The sequence below is a fragment of the Empidonax traillii genome, unplaced genomic scaffold (assembly GCF_003031625.1).
Source record: "Empidonax traillii isolate 1590-97213 ecotype Southwest subspecies unplaced genomic scaffold, ASM303162v1 scaffold95:size1152806, whole genome shotgun sequence".
Taxonomy (NCBI): domain Eukaryota; kingdom Metazoa; phylum Chordata; class Aves; order Passeriformes; family Tyrannidae; genus Empidonax; species Empidonax traillii.
This window is the reverse complement of record NW_020955288.1, coordinates 432,413-451,564: the sequence shown is the minus strand read 5'-3', so window position 1 is coordinate 451,564 and position 19,152 is coordinate 432,413. Positions and strand designations below refer to the sequence as shown.

Below are 19,152 nucleotides of genomic sequence, written 5' to 3'. Positions count from 1 at the left end.
TTCCAAAAATAAAAAAGCCTCTCCCCCTTACAACTCTCATTATTTCTTAGTCTTGAAGCTCTAATTTTGCCCTAAGGACTGCTTCAAAAATACATTCTCTTTGATAGGATTGCTTAATACTGCTCAGTCAAGTGGGATTAGAGCCTTCTGAGGGAAAGAACATATTTCTTATTCATTTTCTTGACTAATTAGTAAAAATGACTTAGTTGTAGAAGTATCACCCACCTCTTCTTCAGAGTGGGGATTAATAAGCAGAGCACCATTGCTCGAGAGCGGTGTCAGGCAGTTCTGTGCCAGCAGACCCGGAGCCTTGAGGGGCTGGTGCTGTGGCTGCCGTCCTCCTGCAGCAACTCGAGTCTCATCCCTGCCAGGAGCAAACCTGTTACTCCCTCTCACAGGCGCCCTCCTACCGACTTCATCACCACAGTATCTAAGGGCTTTTCCAAAGGGGGACTAACCAAGTATAACCCCGTGCTGGAGCTGTGCCAGGGAGTCTTCGGGGAGAGCTGAGTGAATGCTCTGCTTATGCATCAGTCAGAGTATGGACTATACCTGTGCCCCAGCTTCTGGAAGTAAAGTGACTGGAAGATGAGCTGGAAAATACCAGACATGATGCTGGAATCAGTTTCATGTCCTTCCTTCTCCATGCTCTGGCCAGATGTAGCCGGTTTGCTGAGAATTAATTAGCTCATATTCCTCCAAAAGCCTGTAAGTTTGTTTCCTTTAACTCAGTGAATTTGCACAGACACACACAGAAAATAAACAGAATGTGCCTGAATCTTGAAAACACTGAAAGCTTGCTTTCATAGTTTGTTAGCTAGGAAGTTTAAGAAGAAAACTATCACTATGTGTGGTACTATGTTTTCACTACGTATTACACCATCAATACACAAAGGTATTGACACTCGAAATCATTTCCAGTAAGGCTGAGACAAGACAAAATCAAACCCAGGGATGTGAATCCGCAGTTCTCAGTAAATCAAAAGCAGGACTGTTGTTGACATGTATGCAAAATAATGACTCAGACCTTGAAAATGCATGATGTTGACTTACATTTGTGATTTATTTTTTTTTTATACTCCAGACTGTATTCAAAGTTCTTTACATGTGACCAAGAACAAGGCCTGGCCACAGCATTTCCTACAGTTGATTTGCTGGAGTGTTTTTGTAATCCAGTAGGTAAAACTGTCAGGGTGTGAGGCAGAAAAACAGGCTTTATAAAAAAAGCATGAGACAAAGCTGAAATGAACTTCCCAACACAAAGAGAAAGGAGTTTTTCCTGTTCTTCAGCTCCACTGGTCAGTGGCTGATCTTGGTTGAAATGGCCACACTACAAACAGCCACCTCAGATGTTTGGTTGAGCTGTGGGGCTACAAAAGGTCTCCTGACTTGCTTGCAAGGCTGTAGCTCTAAGCTTTGCTCTCTGGCTTTCTGGGCTGACTGTGGATGTCAGAGCAATGCTCAGAATTAAGAAAAGGACACAGATCCTGCAAGAGGTATTAATATTTTTTCTGAGACAGAAGAGTATCCTAAAACAAAACTCCCATGTTTTGGGGCACTCTTCCACTCTGAAGTTACTGAAGAAAGAATTTCTTTCTTTGCCTAAGTGTCTAGTCATCAGTAACACACTGCAAAATTGGGGGGGTTTTTGTGTAGCAAATATGCATCAATCTAGGTAATGTTAAGGTAACGTGTTGGAAATTGTAATTTCCTTGTGCCCAAACAGCATCTTTCACTTGCCATCAGAGGTCAATAGATGCAAAAAAAATACAATAAAACAAGAACCCAAAGAATTCAGCAACATCATTCTTAAACCACTGGCAGAGCTTCTACTTAGACAAGAGCAGTTGGGTTTATTACATCAGATAATGAAATCCACTTCTCTTCACCTGACAAAACGGGACCTGATCATATGGTTTAATTACTTGTTTCTCTTTCCTGAAGAAGTTCTGTCTCTGAACTTGACAACATTAATAATATTAGTTCTGTTTGACAGTATTTTGGGACTTCAGCAAAGAAATCTCTTCAACTAGAGCTGAGGTGTAAAAAAATCCTATTTTTTCTAAATGTATCAGAATATGAGGCTTTGCCATGTCCATCAACTGCGGACATGACTTTTCATCAGCTATAAGGATTGATGTAACACAGCTGTAACCATGAAGATTCTGAAAAGCACAGTGGGACCTCGGGGACTCTGCGAGCCTCCCTGACACTTCAAGAGAGGGGTTCTGTGTCCACATTTCTCTCTTAGGACTAAAACCACCACACTGGGCAAAAAAGGAATATGTGGAGAGCTTCCAAGTCTGAAAGATTCTGATGCAGCATTTTTATGGTCCCCCAAAATACCAGGGCTAGTCTGAAGAGGCTGCTAATACACCTGCACAGAGCAAAAGAACATCCACCAGGACCAATATAGGAAACACCACAGCTATCCCTGCAAGAGCCAGCACCAGTGGGAATGTGGCATGTTTTGCTCTGTTTGTTGTACACCCACCATGGATCGTGTGAATGGCTCTGAGTTCGCTGCTGTGGAAGCACAACCAGCATCTTCAAAGCTTGCTGCTGAACTCCTCCGTTCTGAGGAAGAGGCAGCTCCTTTCCTTGACAGATACCCCGTTGTTGTGAGGCTGCTGTGGTGTCTTACAGGCTGTTGGCATCCCTGGGTATCCATGTGTTTACCAGGTATTTGCCAGGGTAAATACTACCTGAGTTGTGTAGTTGGGAGAGGTTTGAAAGGGCAAGGTTTTTGCTGAACATCCTATGAAACCTGTGAGGAGTTACATGTTAGAAGACGTGGATATCCATAGGGTTTGACTTCCTAAGACACTAAAGTAAAAATCTAGAGGGCTATGGACAAACTAAAGTCTAATTCTTCATGATACTGGGGCACCTAAATTCTATTTTTATTGGCAGGCATAAGGCCTTTAAGGATGTAGAACAGAGTTCACATTTACTTTGACCAGTGACCACCACAGTCCTATTGATTCAAGCTCCTGCTTCACTATGATTGGAAGCCAGACAGTAAGGAATGTTTGTCACTGGCAGTGAGGTGGACATATCTGGCAAGTCCCAGTAAATTAGCCATGGTCTCGGTGGAAAGAGGGTGGCAGAGTAAGGAAAGGAAATCATCTTCTTGCCAGAGATATGGTTCAGTGCCTAAACTGTCATACTGTACTTCATTTCAGAAGTCACAAGCAGTCAAAATGGAAGATCTAAACCAATAAAAACCTTCTCAAAATGTCTCACTGATAACAATGTGAGTGGCTGGTTCCTTACTGCAATCAGAAACAGACATAAATAAGAATAGTAATACAATGAATTGTTGGTAGAAAATTAAGTCACAACAGTAATTAAACATAAAAATCTATGTAGCAATGGAAGGTTGGTTGTTAGTCTTGCTGGGATAACATTTTGGCTAGGAGGCAGTTAAACTTCTGTATTTTGAATTTGATCTTGTTTTGTCATGAAATGAATTTGAAAGTTCTGTAGGTGGTATCTATTAAAAACCTTTCAGTCTGAAGCACATGATTAGCATTGGACAAATGTTCTACATTGATATGCATTTGTGAACACATCAAAGATCTTCCTGAAGCCAAAACACTGTAATATGCACACGTTCTCTATCTAGCCACTGGAAAGCAGGTCCTGTGGGGTCAGGAGGACCACTCTGGGCTTTTTCCTAACAAAATGGTCAATCCACATCACAACAAACTGTCACGCTTTAGGAAAAAGCACTTCTCCCATGGTGTGTTCTGAATTACACTCAAATGGTGTCCAGATGCCAACTCACCAGCAGCCTGGGTCAGATATCCCATCTCTCCAAATGTCTATTGCATTTCTTCAGATCTTTAGGTGCATTAAAAGAAGTATGTTTTCGTTGCCTCTGTCACCCCCCTCACCCCCTCCTCCAAAATTACCTCCTTTAGGATGTTAAGCCTCCAAATGGCTTTGGGGGCAGCTTGTGCAGAGGAGTCCCATTTTGGATGCTGAAAAAAATAGTCTTTTCTCCTCCTCACACAGTGGTGTGCACTCCTAATTTTGTAATCCAAAATCCCTGATCCAAATACATCCCTAATGCAACTCTTCTGAAGTCAATGAAATTACTTCAAGATTTGGTTTGTCTGTTGGTTTTAATACCAGAAAAGTGCCTTAAGTAGAAACTTAACACAAACTTCGGTGTGTTAGACAGCCTCTTCATCACAGCATTGTATTTGCTTTTGAATAGGGTTATTATCCATATCCGTTACTTCTAAATCGGGATATTTCATTTGTTATGCAAAAAAGAAAATTAGTTTTACTGCTTGAGACAGGCACTGCTGAGACAGCTGAGTTTCAGCATATGTTAATAGTCCAACTGTCTTCATTTAAAGAGGTATTCAAACCTCTAATAAAATTTCCATTTTTAAAGGTTTCCTGTACTAAAGTACACATAACTACCATGTACCATTGCCATCTAGTGGAAAGGTAAGTAAGAACACAGGTTTTCTTCACTTTAGTAGCTATCCATGATGATCATCGAAGATTATTTTAGCTAATTTGGACAACCTCTAGAAATCATACTGTTAGAGTCCATATATCTCTCAATGCCTGCCCTGCTCTCAGGGAAATCAATAGCTTCCTGTTTAACTTATCTTTTGGTATGATAAAGAGAGGTGTTTGACTGTTGTTAGCAATCTACCGAAAAGAGGTTTTTTTCCTGAAACAGAGGAAACTTAGCTTATTTTCTTACATTTGCTTAAATGTTGCATTAATAACTTAATATAAATACAGCATGTTAGTGGATACCCGTGGTCAATGAGGACGTATTTCAGAGACAACTGCTGTGAAAGGGGAGGTGGTGATAAAACAGAAATAGAAATAACACTGTAGCAATGCATCTTCCCCTTGACTTGTCTAAAAGAATGAAATTACCACAGATCTTTGCAATTAAAAGCCTACGGAAGTTTTGGGAAGGCTGGCAGATTAAGCATTAAATTGAGGAGCTTCTATACAAAAACTCTAGTCAGGCTAAAAGACTTATTTTTTGTAGCCATTTGTTTAATGAGTTTACATCTGCTGTAACATTCAAAGAAGTCAGCAGAGCTCAAGTGTTTGACAGCTGCTCTTGAAAAACCCAAGGAGGGTGCACTTTGCTCTTCTTCCTCACAGACTTTAGATAAGGATGAGAAATGTTACAGAGATCCACTGGAAAGCCTCAAAGGCAAAATGCACAATATCTAGTTTTACTAGATTCTTATCATTTACAGTTCACCCTAAAACTCCCACACATTTGGTTCTTAATGTCCCTCATGCTCCGTTAAACCTCACTACAGCAATGTTCCCATAGGAATGTGGCCACTTGCCAGATTCTCTCATGAACATTTCATTAATCTTCTTGGCTCCCATACAAACTACAAAACATTATTTGTTAGCAATTTAACTGTTTTGCTCCCAAATGTGCCAGAAATGTGATCTTTGCTATGCTTTCATTCAAGAACACACAAGGATAATTATATAGTAAATTAAAAGAGTTTTTTTACATTTAGCAAGATACAGTGCCAAGAAAGGTAAACTGATTATATTTTGTCTCTGGAATTAATTCTTATGCTATCCTAAACATCAAATCACTCTCAAATGTTAAGATCTAACTAAAACTTAGGAAAGAACATCTTTAGATACAGTTTTATTTATTACACTACACAAATATCTCCGAGTTTTTTAATAATTCAGACCATACCATATAATCTACTTAATTCACAGGATAACTCAACAGAAAATATTATTTCTGTTTTCAGGAAGCTTGGCCTGACCCATGTCCAGTGATGCTGAGAAAGGACAATCAGTGGCTTTGCAATAAGGATGAAGACTCTGTGACCCTGTAAAGCTTTTAAAGCACATGACTTGCTACTGAGAAGGAAAATGATTTAGAGAAGAACAGCTTCATCTTCTGCTTCTGCAGAGCAGGGGAAATAAATTCCACATATACAAATACCCAACTTTTATTTCATAAAATGGGAAGGTTCAGAGTGGTGTCAGTGTGGATAAAGCTCTCTTCAGGTGCATATGACACTAACAGTAAAGAAACAAGTTTTACAACTCAGTTTCATCTGGGCTTAAAAACCAACAGTATCACACAGATAGATGCAACTCACCTTCATGTGAGAAGTGTAATATCTTAATTTCCTAACTTGCAAGTCATAACATTCATATGTGTCAACTTCATGCATTTGGGGGTTGTTTGTTTGGTTTTCTTTTTAAACTGATATATAAGAAATTCCTCAAATCCCATGTTCACTTTGCAATGTGACTGTTTTCAACAAATTGCTCCCATGGCACTGTATGCAAAGTAGTGCAACATCAGCAATGGAGAGGTGAAGAATAAAGAGTGAATAAGGACTGCAGCCATTTAAAAGGAAGGGATCAGAGAATTAAAGGGATGGGAATGAACAATAGCACATTTATAGGTCTTTCTGTTTTCTCTTCTGACTCCTGTAAGTGCACACAAGAAACCAAAACATTTGGGATGTATCCAAACTCAGGCATTTTTGAGGTTTTCTCAGCACTTTTCTGGCTTAATATTGCTCTGCAAGGTGATAGGCAGAGACATGCAGCCATACTCTTCATGTTGTGCAGTCACCAAACTGTAGTCTGTGTGAGCAGACACCTACCTGACCAGCCATGAAAGAAGCAACCACCACAGGCTGTTTGCTTTGTCAGAATTTGGATTTTTTTTTTCTTAGAATAATCCTTAGGAGAAAAGAAGAAGCTATTGCAAATTATGTTGCAGAATGTGCTGGGTTGTGGCAGGAAGTGATTGGTACAGTTCTTTCAATCCTACCTTTTAAAATTACAGCAGGAGGATGAGTGATTGTTTCAAGTGTGCCCATAGAACATGAGAGGTTGATGATAGAAATAAGCAGCTCCATCAGTTGTTACACACAGATAAAGGAACAATTCAAAGCCTTTAATGTGGCTTGGAGAAAAGAAACAGGAATGATATAGCATTTAAGAACAGTTTGGAAAGAATGGGGTTTTGGTAAAACAATGGCATGGACAGCTGCATGATTTTGATTGTTTGGATGCTGGGTTAAGCAGCTGCCTTAACCAAGGAGAAGGGACAGCTTGAAGATGAGGTAGGTCATAAGGTACAATCAGTTGAAGGGGTATTTGGGAGCTGGGAATTTTTGAAGGGCTACAGTAGTTAAGAAAAATTTGGTACAAAGGCTACAAGATCTCAGGAGAGTCAGTCAAGGAGGAAATAACCAATGGAGGGGACAAGGCACTCAGTAAACAATCTGTTGTTCTTAGATGGTGATGGGAGAGCTGATGCAGCTCTTTTAGCACTGGACTGAGAGCACTCCCCTGCAGTGCTGCAGAGATTAAAACCAGAGGCAAGTCTGCATGACTTATGTCCACACGCGTAAGTCCAGAGACAAGCACGTATTTAATTTGCCATTTGGAACGAGGACTCCCAGTATAATTTTCAAGTGGTGGCAAAGCCTAGTCATGGCAGTGAGATGCCAAATATAAATTCAGGGGCAAAACTATGCTGCTATATACTCTTGAAAGCTCTATGACTAGAAGTCAATAGAGTATAACTGACCTAATTTCTTATTTTTATTTCATAACTAAAAACAACTCAAGGGAGTCCTGAACACAGAGTCTTGCTCAACCCACAATAATTGGACTGACTGATTGAACTGGCTGGTTGGTTAAAATTGTATTCTGGTTAAATTGTAAGACCTTTTCTCCAAATGGCAAAGCTCTCCTCCCTGTAAATCCTGAGAGACCCATCTGAGAATTACAATGCAAAGAAGAGAGTGCACAGTGTCAGGCAGCCTCTCTTGTTCCCCTCAACAAGTTATAAATAAATATAGAATATTTACAGCACTCTGTACTAGAGAAAGCCAAGATCAAGGCCAAGTGTCACAGTCCTCCCTGAAAATAATTGCAGCATGCAATATAATCCTACATACTCTAGCAATATGTGGTCTAAATAGAAACCAACAGGATAGAACTGGATTGTGGGTGGTGGAATTGTACCAGGCCCCTGGGAATTTTATGTTAATTAAGAAACGCTGATTATTAGAGAATGGTAAGTTTTAATAAGCCAGTAATAAAAGAGAAATTGCGTTTAAATAACAGGCGTGTCTTGATTCCTTGGAACAAATCTTCTGATTTTTAATTGGGGGAATTCACCTAGTGGAAAATTTTGTCTGACTTAAGACAGTAGTTTTCTGTTGGCGTTACTCACTGCGGATTCATCCTCTATCCCAGAGGTCTGCCTGGGTAGCTGAGCAATTGGGAAAGAAGCCTTAGAAGCAGCAAAAGTTAACGGTCTTGACACCAAAATTACTGGGTGAGGTTGTGTCATACTAGAGGAGAGGACAGAGGATCACAAGACTTCTGGGGTTCGAGTGTTGAGGTGCATAAAAAAGTCCCAGCAGCACAAGATGGTTCAGCACTTTCCTGAAAGTGCTCAGAATGCAAGTTACAGGTTTGCTAGGGAAGATTTTAATAAAGGTGCTGGGACTCTACTGCCTAGCAAGACCCATCCTCCATCTCACATCAGAGTACAAATGCTTCTTCCCCCTTCTAGTAGGGCAACTACACATAACTTCCTTGCCTGCAAAGCAAAGGAGGGCCCTGGATCTTTTCCTTTTCTGAGCACACGTGGTAACAAGGACATCCTGAGGTTTGATGCAGGTTTCCTTGTACACATATCCCCAAAGGAGAAGAGCTGACTCAGAGAAACTTGCCCGTTAGTATCCTATCTTCACGTCATCCTCTGCACCTCTACAATGCTTATAGATTATTATATAAAGGGGTTCTGTGCAATGGAAGGACATTATTATAAGCATAAAATAGGAATCCAGACAGGTTTGGTAATCTGATCTCCGTCAGTGAAGACATTAAAAAGTCCACTGTGGCAAAGGAAAAGTAAAAAGCAAGGTCTAGTTATCAGCAATGGAATTTCAGAAGTTAATGCTCAAAACTTCCAGCTGAGGAATGTGCATGTTCCTGAAAAGCAGAGTAACTGTTCAAAATATCATCAGATAAATCTGTGCCCTAAATCTGCTTCCTACAAACTGGGTAAGTTTCTACAGTGATCGGGAAGCATGTATTGTAACAATTTATTGCCACACTACCTTTCTTGCGTGGGAGGACAGTGTCCCTCCAAGACAGAAAAATCTCTGAAACTGGACATGGAGCTCTGGCTAAATGAAGCTGAGTCTGCTACGTGCCTTTAATTTCTTTGCCTTGATGAAAGTCCTAATGTCACCACTTAGGCAATGAGGAGGTGAGTTAGGGCTTTATCAGGACTAACTGGCAGCAGGCAGAGCTGAAGGCAGATCTCAATTAAGTGCTCTAAGCCACTGGAATTAAACTGCGGGACTGTGGAGTCTGGAAAGTAGTGGTCCACATGCAAGTTTTCATCTCAGAGCCCCTCAAACTAAGCCTCTTTTAAAACCTGACCTTGATCCTCCAGCTCTCCTCTCCATGCTGCAAGTAACCTGGAACCTGCCAAAGTAGAAAACTAACTTATTAGTCATCGGACAGTTGGTAGCACACAGAAAATTTTCCTCATTAATTTACCAGTCTGGCCCACCCTCCTTGTGTTACATGAGCATGCTGCAAACTAGAAAGTGTTCACAGAAAGATACATTTCTCTCTCTTCCCTTTACCCTCTCTGATTTTACTCTGTGCTTTTTTCTTTAGAGATCCTGGTGTGGTGGGAAGGTTCCATGGAGTGACTGAAAACCAGATTAATTATGGTACTTTAACAGCTTGTCAAATAAGGCAGTCCAGTTGTTTACCTTTAAACTAGTGCATTAATGGGAATATTTTTTTTGTAGCATTATCTCATAAAAATACTCATGCAAGTATAGCATAAACCATAAAAATGTATTGTAGACTTCAGCTAATCTAGTATCTTTCATTTCTAAGGAGTATTTGGGTGGAGGCCAAGTTAATTAAAAACAGAATAGAGAAATGTGTTCTATTCATATGAGTCATATACCTCTGACTCACAATAGAGTCTGTGCAGCTAATGGGTTAATTTATCCTGATAACACAGAAAAAATGAAGCTGGAGGTTATGACACTGTTTGAACTGAGTGCTGGTTTTTGACGGTAGATGTACAAGGTTTTTATGCAATTAAGAATAGAGATCTGCTCTAATGATGTCCTTTCTGTCTTATTCAAGTGCCGTTACAAAGAGTTCAGAAAGATCTGGAGGTACAGAAGGCTTAGAAATGCAGGACTGACACCTTCAGTACTCTATCATTGTAACAATACGCACATAGAAGTATTTAAGCTACTGTCACATAGAGGAAAGTCTAAATCACATGCATGTAACTTGTTATGCTGGCAATTTCCCCCAAGCTGGTGGCCATGCAGTATTTTAACAGGAAAAATTCCTTCCTCAGCCACCTAACAAAAGCCCATACCTACTTGCCTTAGTGACCTGATGCTGAGCACCTACATCTTTACCACAGCAAGTGTGGAGATCTTTAAAGACAACAGCCTTTGTAACTCCTCTGGTCCCTTTGCCCTAGGGGACTGGCACCCACACGATCGTCACTGGTTACTTTTTAGCTCCTTGTTTTACACCACAACTTAAAGGCAACAGATAGGGTACAGAAAGGGGAACTTGGTTCCTAGTCCATTCTATTGCTCCCAATCCATAACTATCATGTAGTTAGTTCTGTGCAAAGGTACTGAAGGATCGTGAGGAAGACAAGGACTGTATCATAGGATGCATTCATGGAACTGCTAGTGCAACTAAACCCGTAGGCATGGGTGTAAACCAAACAGCAATAATAAGCAAACCTCAGCTACATCTGCCTAAAACTTAGTGCAAGGTTGAAAGCAGACAGCAGAATTCTGCTTCTCTGCAATTGATTTAGTTGTCTGATCTCCAAGGACCTCACAAGAGAAGACATAAACCATCCCGGTTTCGCAATGCTTCATCCAGGTGAAACTCTTAATGAATTCCACAGTGGACAAGAAGCATAGGGATTTTATGAGCTATTTTACAAAGCAGCTGTAAGGGATCATTTGAGGAAAGCAGGCCTTAAAAGTAATGGTTTTGTGGGTGTAATTATATAGGATTGTGCTGGGATGTGAAGACAATACAACACAGGCCTCAGTGTAAATGTGACTGAGGCTTCCCACGGTGACACGAATATTTATCCATGTCTAGGTAAAACAGATTTAAAGAAACCACAAGGACTTTTCTCACATATTTAAAGCTAATTCAGTGTTTTGCTGAATTGAGGCTACAGTCCTCAGCACTTTACAACTTTCGGACTGCACGGGGGTGATTACCCCCTCACTTAAGTACTGCCACCCAACAACGACAAAAAAAGACAACTAAACAAAACATGAAGTTCTGGTCACAACCATTTCCCTCCACCCCCCGCATGTAATTTAATAACCCTCATCTGTTCATCTAATATAACAGTTATAAATCTGGCATGTGATCCAATGGACTAATCATTCAGAGACATGATTACAGTCAGCACCATTCATTCCTCCCAGCATCAAAAAGCCCTGAGAAGTGGAAGGTGCTGATTAGTCACAGCCGAAGACTGTAGAGCCTCAACATGCTAATTTAGTATTAATTTTCACCTAACTGGAACAGTGCAAACATCCAGGAGAAGAAGGAATAGTTAAAACATGTTTTCAGGCTTATTCCCAATAAAATTAAACTTAGCCAAGTAGAAAACAGCTTGTGCAGCCTGCCACATCATGGAGATGTCAAAAGAAGAAGACGCTCTTCCTGTTTTCCCTCCTCATCCCATGTGAGGAATATGGCCCCAGGCAGATTTTCTGCTCTTCAAACAGAATGTAGGCACCAAGGCTGCACCACCTCCCCCTGAAGCCATGTAAATTTCACCCTTGATTTTCAGTTGTAAAGTCCCTCGCATGTTATGCCTGCACATGTTCAAAGCTGACCCAGTCTCAATGGGACTGAGTAGTTCTAGTTGTAATCTGGCTGGGATCCAAAACTGAGATGTGGCACTCAATCCAGTGCTTGTGCTCAGAGAAGTCCCAACAAACCTCAGCTGGCTTTACAAACAAAATGCAGTGGTGTTTTGTAATCTTTGTAAAACACAGCTTGTAGATGATGTGGTGCTCACCTTGCCTTGTGAGCCCACCTAATGCCTGGAGAACAGGTGGGAAGCAGGGGAGGAAGCTATAATCTGCTCTGCCTGAGGAAATGCAAACCTAACTCAGGCTGCAGGCCATGTGGGGGTAGGAATACCTTCTCTTGGGGCTGTTTTGAGTCCTGGGAGAGAGAAGTGAAAGTGACCCAAGTTCAGCAGGAACTTTGCCCTGGAACAGAAGTGATGTTACTCTGTTTCCTCTTCAAAATGTGTTTTGGAATTTTGATTTGACTAAAATGTAGAAGCAGTCCTTACAGAAGGCCCAGACAGGTTCTTTCCCCAAATTCCTTTCCACCTTTTCAACAGCTTAATCACCATGCTCCCTCTTCTGCTCTATTTTTCTCTCAGTTAATGTGGAATTACTTTATACACAGAGTTGCAACTTCAGCTTAGGTGGCAACAGTGCCCCTCCAACAACACTAGAAAAAGCATATCACCTTAAATTCACACTGCAGGTTTCTAAAGAGGAGAGAAATCAGTCCCACAGGTCCAGAAGGGCATTAAACTCAGATCTTCTACTTTCTGTGTGAATAGTAATGAAAAAATTGAGGAAGCCAGACCATGACCTTTTTGCTGTACTGCAATGTTTGAAGAGCAAGTCTACTCGCTCTTCAGGATAAAATCCATAAAATTCAGGACAAAAGCTGTAAGGGCATATGGTGGGGGTTATGAATGTGGATCCTAAGCAGACAGAGGTACTTCTTTCAAGCCCTGAGTAATAGACTGGGATTGAAGACTGTCATTAAAACTCACCCTGTCTTTAGTGTTCCCTGTTGTTGTTAGGCAGCTCTGCTTGGTGGTTTCAGCTTTACAAGCAGACCTAAAGATCAAACACCTGCTTCTGGATTAATTCCAGTAATTCAGTGGCTAAAAATGTCGATCTGCAGCACTTCAGATGCCTATATTTTGGACTGGTTCCAAGTTCTGCATTGAAGCTCCTGCATTAAAGGGTCACAACAAAAAAAAATAAAATAAAAAACCAGATCTCAGAATCTTCTTAAACGCAGTTATTTTCTGAAACAGACAGTGTAATTTCAATCCTTTTAATGTTTCACTAGCATTTTGCTAGATTTCAGATTAACAACATTACTCTGTATTACACCCGGCTGCAGTATCACCACTGCAGTTTTCAGCACAGTAATGTTAAAGCAAAGGTATACTTTGCTATTTTGAGTCAAAGACAGCATTTTCCTGACCTGCTGCCGTTAATCATTTCAAACATATGTTTACATGACTGTTTTTGCCAACCCACTTCCAGCTGTCACCAGCCCCCATAGAACATAATAATAAATAAGTTGTACATCCACAAAGAGCTAACTGGAAAGGGTTAGATGCACAGAGAGGTCTGGAAGCTCTGAGAACATAAACCGTACAACTTCCCACATTTTTTGTCAGACATCTCATACTTCAACCCAACAAAAACATGCAGTGTTGATTTTCAGGTGCAAATTTTATTGTGGATCATAACAAAGGTTTCAGAAAAAGCACAGGGAAAAAGTCATCAAAAGAGTGTGTCTTTTGCTTACAGAGTATATATATTCTGTGAAAGCCACTAACTCTGCAGTTGAAAGCAAGCAGCTTAATTTAAACTAACAATACTTTTTCAGATATGTGTTAAGTAAGTTTTTCAAATATTCTTTTTTTTCTTAATTAGTTTGATATTGAAGTTGAGAACCAAATATTTCAAGGACTTGTTGCAGAGTGCATAGTATTAAATTGTTAGACAAAAAAGAAAATCTCACTATTGAAGAAAAAAAACTCACACAAAATATTGTCTAAATACACAAAATTAGCCCTTGTAAATGTTAAATGACTCAAAACCTCTTTGGAAAATCTGTGGATGCTAAGATATGCCTAATTTTAGAATTTTGGTGATGCGATCTCAATTTTCCATGTGATAAATCAAAATAAAATATCTTAATTCAAACTAATAATAACTTTTTATAAAAGATTTCTTCAGTCTGTCATTGTACTCTGACTGTAAAGACAAACCCCATACTAATTCTTAAAGTAAAAGGACAAAAGTCTATTAGGTAACAGTGTAAAAAATTTTGCAAGAGGTCTTCAAGGCACTGTTTTCTCTTTGGGTGCTTGGCCATTTATGAAGGTTGTTTTGATAGGAAGATAAGAATAACAAAAACTAGATCTAAAGCTGGTATCTAGTATATTAAATATCATATATATCTTTCTCTAATGAAATAAACCCCTTTACTTCTAAAAGCCATTCTGTTTTACAACACTGCCGCTTGCAGTAAGGTGTCTGCTAAATTAATCTGAAACATGAATTTAAAAACACACTTGCAGTAAAGAAGTAAGAACAAAAGTCGACCAAGTAGCGTTTACCTCAATCAACACATTCTGCCTGAATGTAAACCATTTCCAATTACTGTTACCCTCTGTAAAACAGAGGCTCTGTTGTTTTAACGCCACTGGTTTACACGGGATACACCACTCGGCAACTCAGTCCACGGTTAATTGAAGTAGATAAGGACCTTACCCAGCTCTTGCTAGTCCACTTGAATTCCTGAGCTATGTAGCTGCAAGGGCTGCTACCCCCTGTAACAGGAAGATACCTACTGACTAAGAAATGCAAAGAACTAGATATTCTGCAGTCAGCTCTGTGTGCCTCTCCTCCATCAGAAATGCAGAGCAATCCAATTCTGGACTTTGCGAGTGTGTCTTGGGTAAAATTATGCAAAGGTTCCTTCAATAGCTTTTTTATAGGGCTTGTTCCTTATGGCAACTCAATGCCAGTCAGCTGGGAAAGAAACCTGAAAGGAGCTGACTTCAAGATATTAGGATTTTAAGTAATTATCTTGACAACATCTTATGGACACACTATGAAAAATCTGTAGTTCCTATTAGAAAAAAAAGTAAGTTTTATGTGTTTGGAAAAGCATATCAGGATCCATCAACAGGGAAAGGATGCTATCTCTAACCACAAAACAAATCTGGATGCTATATTGCTGGATGCAATGAATGAATTAGAAGTGAGAGAAGCACAGAAAGATGTTCTTTTGGCTGCCCCAACAGCAGAAATGTTTACTGTTTGTTACTACCAGGTTTTGGTGGACTCAGCTTCCTGTGGGCCTTCATGTGATAGAGCACAACAGACAAGCACATGGGTCTGGTGGATGAGATCCAAATACCACCATGAGATCTTCAGGCAGTGGCTTGGATTCACGTTGGCTGGCTTTAGAAATCCAGCCCAAGTGCTGAGAAGGTAGCCTTGAGACCAGGGGCTCTCTCTGGGACCAGTTGAGAAACTGGCCTCTCTAGGTGGTTGCTCACGTCTTACACAACCTAAATCAATTGACTTGGATCCATTTAATTATTTAAAGTAATTATAAATAAACCTGGGATTGACCTAAAATTTAAACAACTTCTATCTTAATATAAACAGTGAGGAAAATTCTGCATTCAGCACTGTATCAGTATACACTGCTGTGTATCAAGAATAAAAGCAATTAAGGTGTTGGCAGAATTCAGCCCAGCTAACTTAACACTTCCCTTCCCTGGAGGAAGGGACTGACCTACACCAAGGGCTGAAAAGCAAACTGTCTACAGTAGTATTCTATATTTCTATAATATTCTGTATCAAAGCAATAAATATTAGATATAATCTGTATATTAGATTTCATATTTATCTGATAGCTATTTAAATCTACACTGTCAAAAATATAAGCAGTGACCCACTCCTACATGGCAGCATATACTATTTGTGTGAGTGTGTTAAAACTATATTTAGTTTGGATCTATATTTACATAGGACACTCTCGTTTATATAGTGGATTGTAATTTACATATATTGTTACCATAGAATAGATAATTGTGTAAAGGTTGGATGTTTAAATGTTTCTCTGGTTCTGCATAACTGCATTTCAGCATGAGGATTTAATCATTCTGTCTCAGTATTATGTTTTTAAGGCTGGAAAATAGAGTTTGATAGGCTTCAAAATCTCCAAAAATGTTGCATCAATATAGCACAAAAAATACTTATTTTTAAGTCCAGACAAGAAACTAGTTTCACTGTTCACCTTACATATATTAATCCCTTCTCTAAAGAAAGTGCACTCCTGAAATCAAAGGCAATCAAAATCGTTTGTCACTGTTGATATGTAAAAGTGTTTTAGCTGAGCATGATCTGCAGAAAAACATACTCCTTTTAATGAACTATTACAGTTACTAAAATCTAGGTGTGCAAATAAAAAACTTACATGTTAAACATTAAAATGAACTGAAATGGCTGCTGGTATGTACATGGCAAGTTCTATCTCAGTTTGCTCAGAAAATGTTTGGTTAATTCCTATTGTTTAGCTTCTCAGATATTAAAGCTGTAATGAAAACATGTTCATTTTCACTGAGGTCAAAATGCCCAGTTATTTCTCTCTGTAAAGGGCAAATAATTGTTATATTCTGTACCTCTAATTTCAGAAACTCAGGTAAAAATACAGAGGTAAGAAAATATCTTAACAAAGATATTTAGAACACTTAAAACAATCAGACAACAATTTCTGAGTTCCGAGAACATCCAGGTATTGTCATTTGAACTGAATACTAACTTTCCCTTGAAAAAGTTGATACTTACTTCTCAGAAGAATAATTTCATAGCCCTGCAGCAAAAGTCAGTATCACCTTATTACAAAACATCAGTTGGTGTTTATCAGAGATAGAAAGCAATTGCTTGAGTTCCCTTTTTTGCTAATGTTGTACTGGAAAGCTCTACATAAAAGAAAAAAAAAAAGCCCTGGAAAATTGAAAAATATGTCATGCTTTACATAATAAGTAACATATAACTGTTAATGACTGTTCTTGCCAGCACTGCCTTTCTTCCGAGGAACTGACTCAGGAGCCGACAAATCACTTTTCCTTTTACCTAAACAAGTTCTGCCAGAACTGGATGACTATTAACAAGTCTCCTTCCTGCACTAAGCAGCCCAAAGATTTCTGAACAGTTGTCTAAGAATTTCAGCCTAAGGATTTTTTTTCTTCACTGTGTAACCCAGGATTCCAAGAATCTATGGTTGCAATGGAATACTTTGTTTAGGAAGTGATTCAGGCAGCCTCTATCAGCTTCTTTACAGAAACATAACTGGTGCTTGGTATCAGTCAAAGGGAAAAATCAACTCCCATTTCTCCTGTGTGTCTTTGTTAAAGCTAAAAACCAACAGAAAACAGCTTATACTTGGTGATTATTAGATAGAATAAATCTTTATAAGCATATAAAATCACCAAAGAACCTTACAAAGTGATGGAATCTTTGCAGGTGGGAGTAGTTTTGACCAAAAAGCATTGCTTTTGTATCTGAAACACTATGGGAATATTTCTAGAAAATTAATATTTTGTGTGTGTGTGTGCGCTGGACATTATGCAGCAAAATACATTCATCATAAAATCAACCAAAGGGACAATTCTAAATCCTATTTAGCAATAAATCTAAACCCAATAATCCTGTGATTAAACTACCAAAACAAAACCAATACATTCTTCTACTTTCTAATATTATGTAATAATACGAATATTATAGAAAACCTGTATTATACAGATGTGTCTTCCTGAAATGTAAAAATTCTTTTACAAAAAAGATCTCTGCCTTGAACAAAACCAAGTGACAAGCTGCAAAGTGTGCTGCTGTGGAATGCTCAATAACACAGATTTAAAGCAGAGTATCCCATTATAGTTAAGTCTGAAGGAATGACTAGCCACTTCAGTTTGTACCTATAAAATTAAAGCCTCATAATAGCACTGGAAATGTATGTTAATCAAGTAAAGTCTCTTCTTTTTAGCTGTCATGTGAACAAGTGTATTTAACTGTTTCCCTCCATTTCATTCTAATTTCTCACAATTAGAATGGAACTGTCGTATCATAGATAGAAAATATTCTTCCCCTTCCCAGATTCAAAAAAGATAAATGTAAAAAATATTAAAGTACTCAATTAAGAATCTTCCTATGACTGGCTTCAAAGGCTGATTTGAATCAAAGTTACTAAATTGGTTGGTTTCATTGTTGTTTAACCTACTAAAAACAGCGTGAAGACAATTGAGACATGAATACTCTCAGAATATACTCAAATACTTTCCTCCAACCTTTTTTTTCTTTTTTAGTTATATAGTTTTAAATCTACTATGAAAATAGTAGTGCAAGAATAATCAATTAAGAGTTCTTCAGATAAACAGTTTAGTTCCTTTTAGGATAAAGATGCAGAGGAATACGAATGAAAGATACACTAGCTATGATATTAACACTCCTTTACAACTCAAATCAGTTCTTCACTCCACGTTCCTGTATTTGGTAAACAAATTGTACAGTACTCTCAGTGTAGACTTCAAGTCACAATTTACAATATCTAGAAAAAAAGACAAGGAAAAACACATTAGTAACTTCATTAGTTCAAAATATTTTTCAGAGAAGAAGTGCCTATTTTCTACTCCCATCCCTTGCTTGGATCAATATTCATGAACACTGGATCACAAAGATAGTAAGAAAGAGTAGAAATATCAATAAAGCACAATTTTCAAACTGGCAACTCAGAAATTGATGTTTTAACCACTTTTACTTAGGGATACAAATAGCTAATGCTACTGATGTTGAAATGCAACCAAGGTTGAGATATCCCTGAGACAAACTGTGCCCAGGATTACATATATTTACATGACTTAATCTTCAGTCAACTGTGGCTGAAAAGAAACCATGTTGATCGAATCATCAGGCAAGAAACAATGGAATTCTCCTCTTATGTAAGAACTGTAGGAGTTAGCACATTCTGGGCTGCAACATCCTTTATTAGGCCTAATTTCAGCAAGATAGCTAGAGGCAAGTTTAAATTCTCCAAAGGATCTAAGGAAGCTAGGTATACAAGCGCCCCTTGAAGACACTTCTGAAAATTCTTTGAGCTAGCTCACATACAAGGCTGAATCAATCCTCAGAAACTCAACATCTAAAGTAAGGGATTTATACGAAACAAAAAGTTAATGAATACCTTCTGTTCCAAGAGAAGTTC

At 38.9% G+C, this 19,152-nt stretch overlaps 1 protein-coding gene across 2 annotated transcripts in view; it reads right to left on the bottom strand.

Moving 5' to 3' along the window:
• Positions 1-13,582: 13,582 nt before the first annotated feature.
• Positions 13,583-19,152, bottom strand: part of PARVA (parvin alpha) — a 67,651-nt gene continuing 62,081 nt past the window's right edge. For both annotated transcript variants that reach the window (XM_027881791.1, XM_027881792.1), the window contains exon 13: positions 13,583-18,498. In XM_027881791.1, coding sequence (XP_027737592.1) covers positions 18,422-18,498 — 77 coding nt within the window. In that variant the 3' untranslated portion in view covers positions 13,583-18,421. The remainder of the gene's footprint in view (positions 18,499-19,152) is intronic.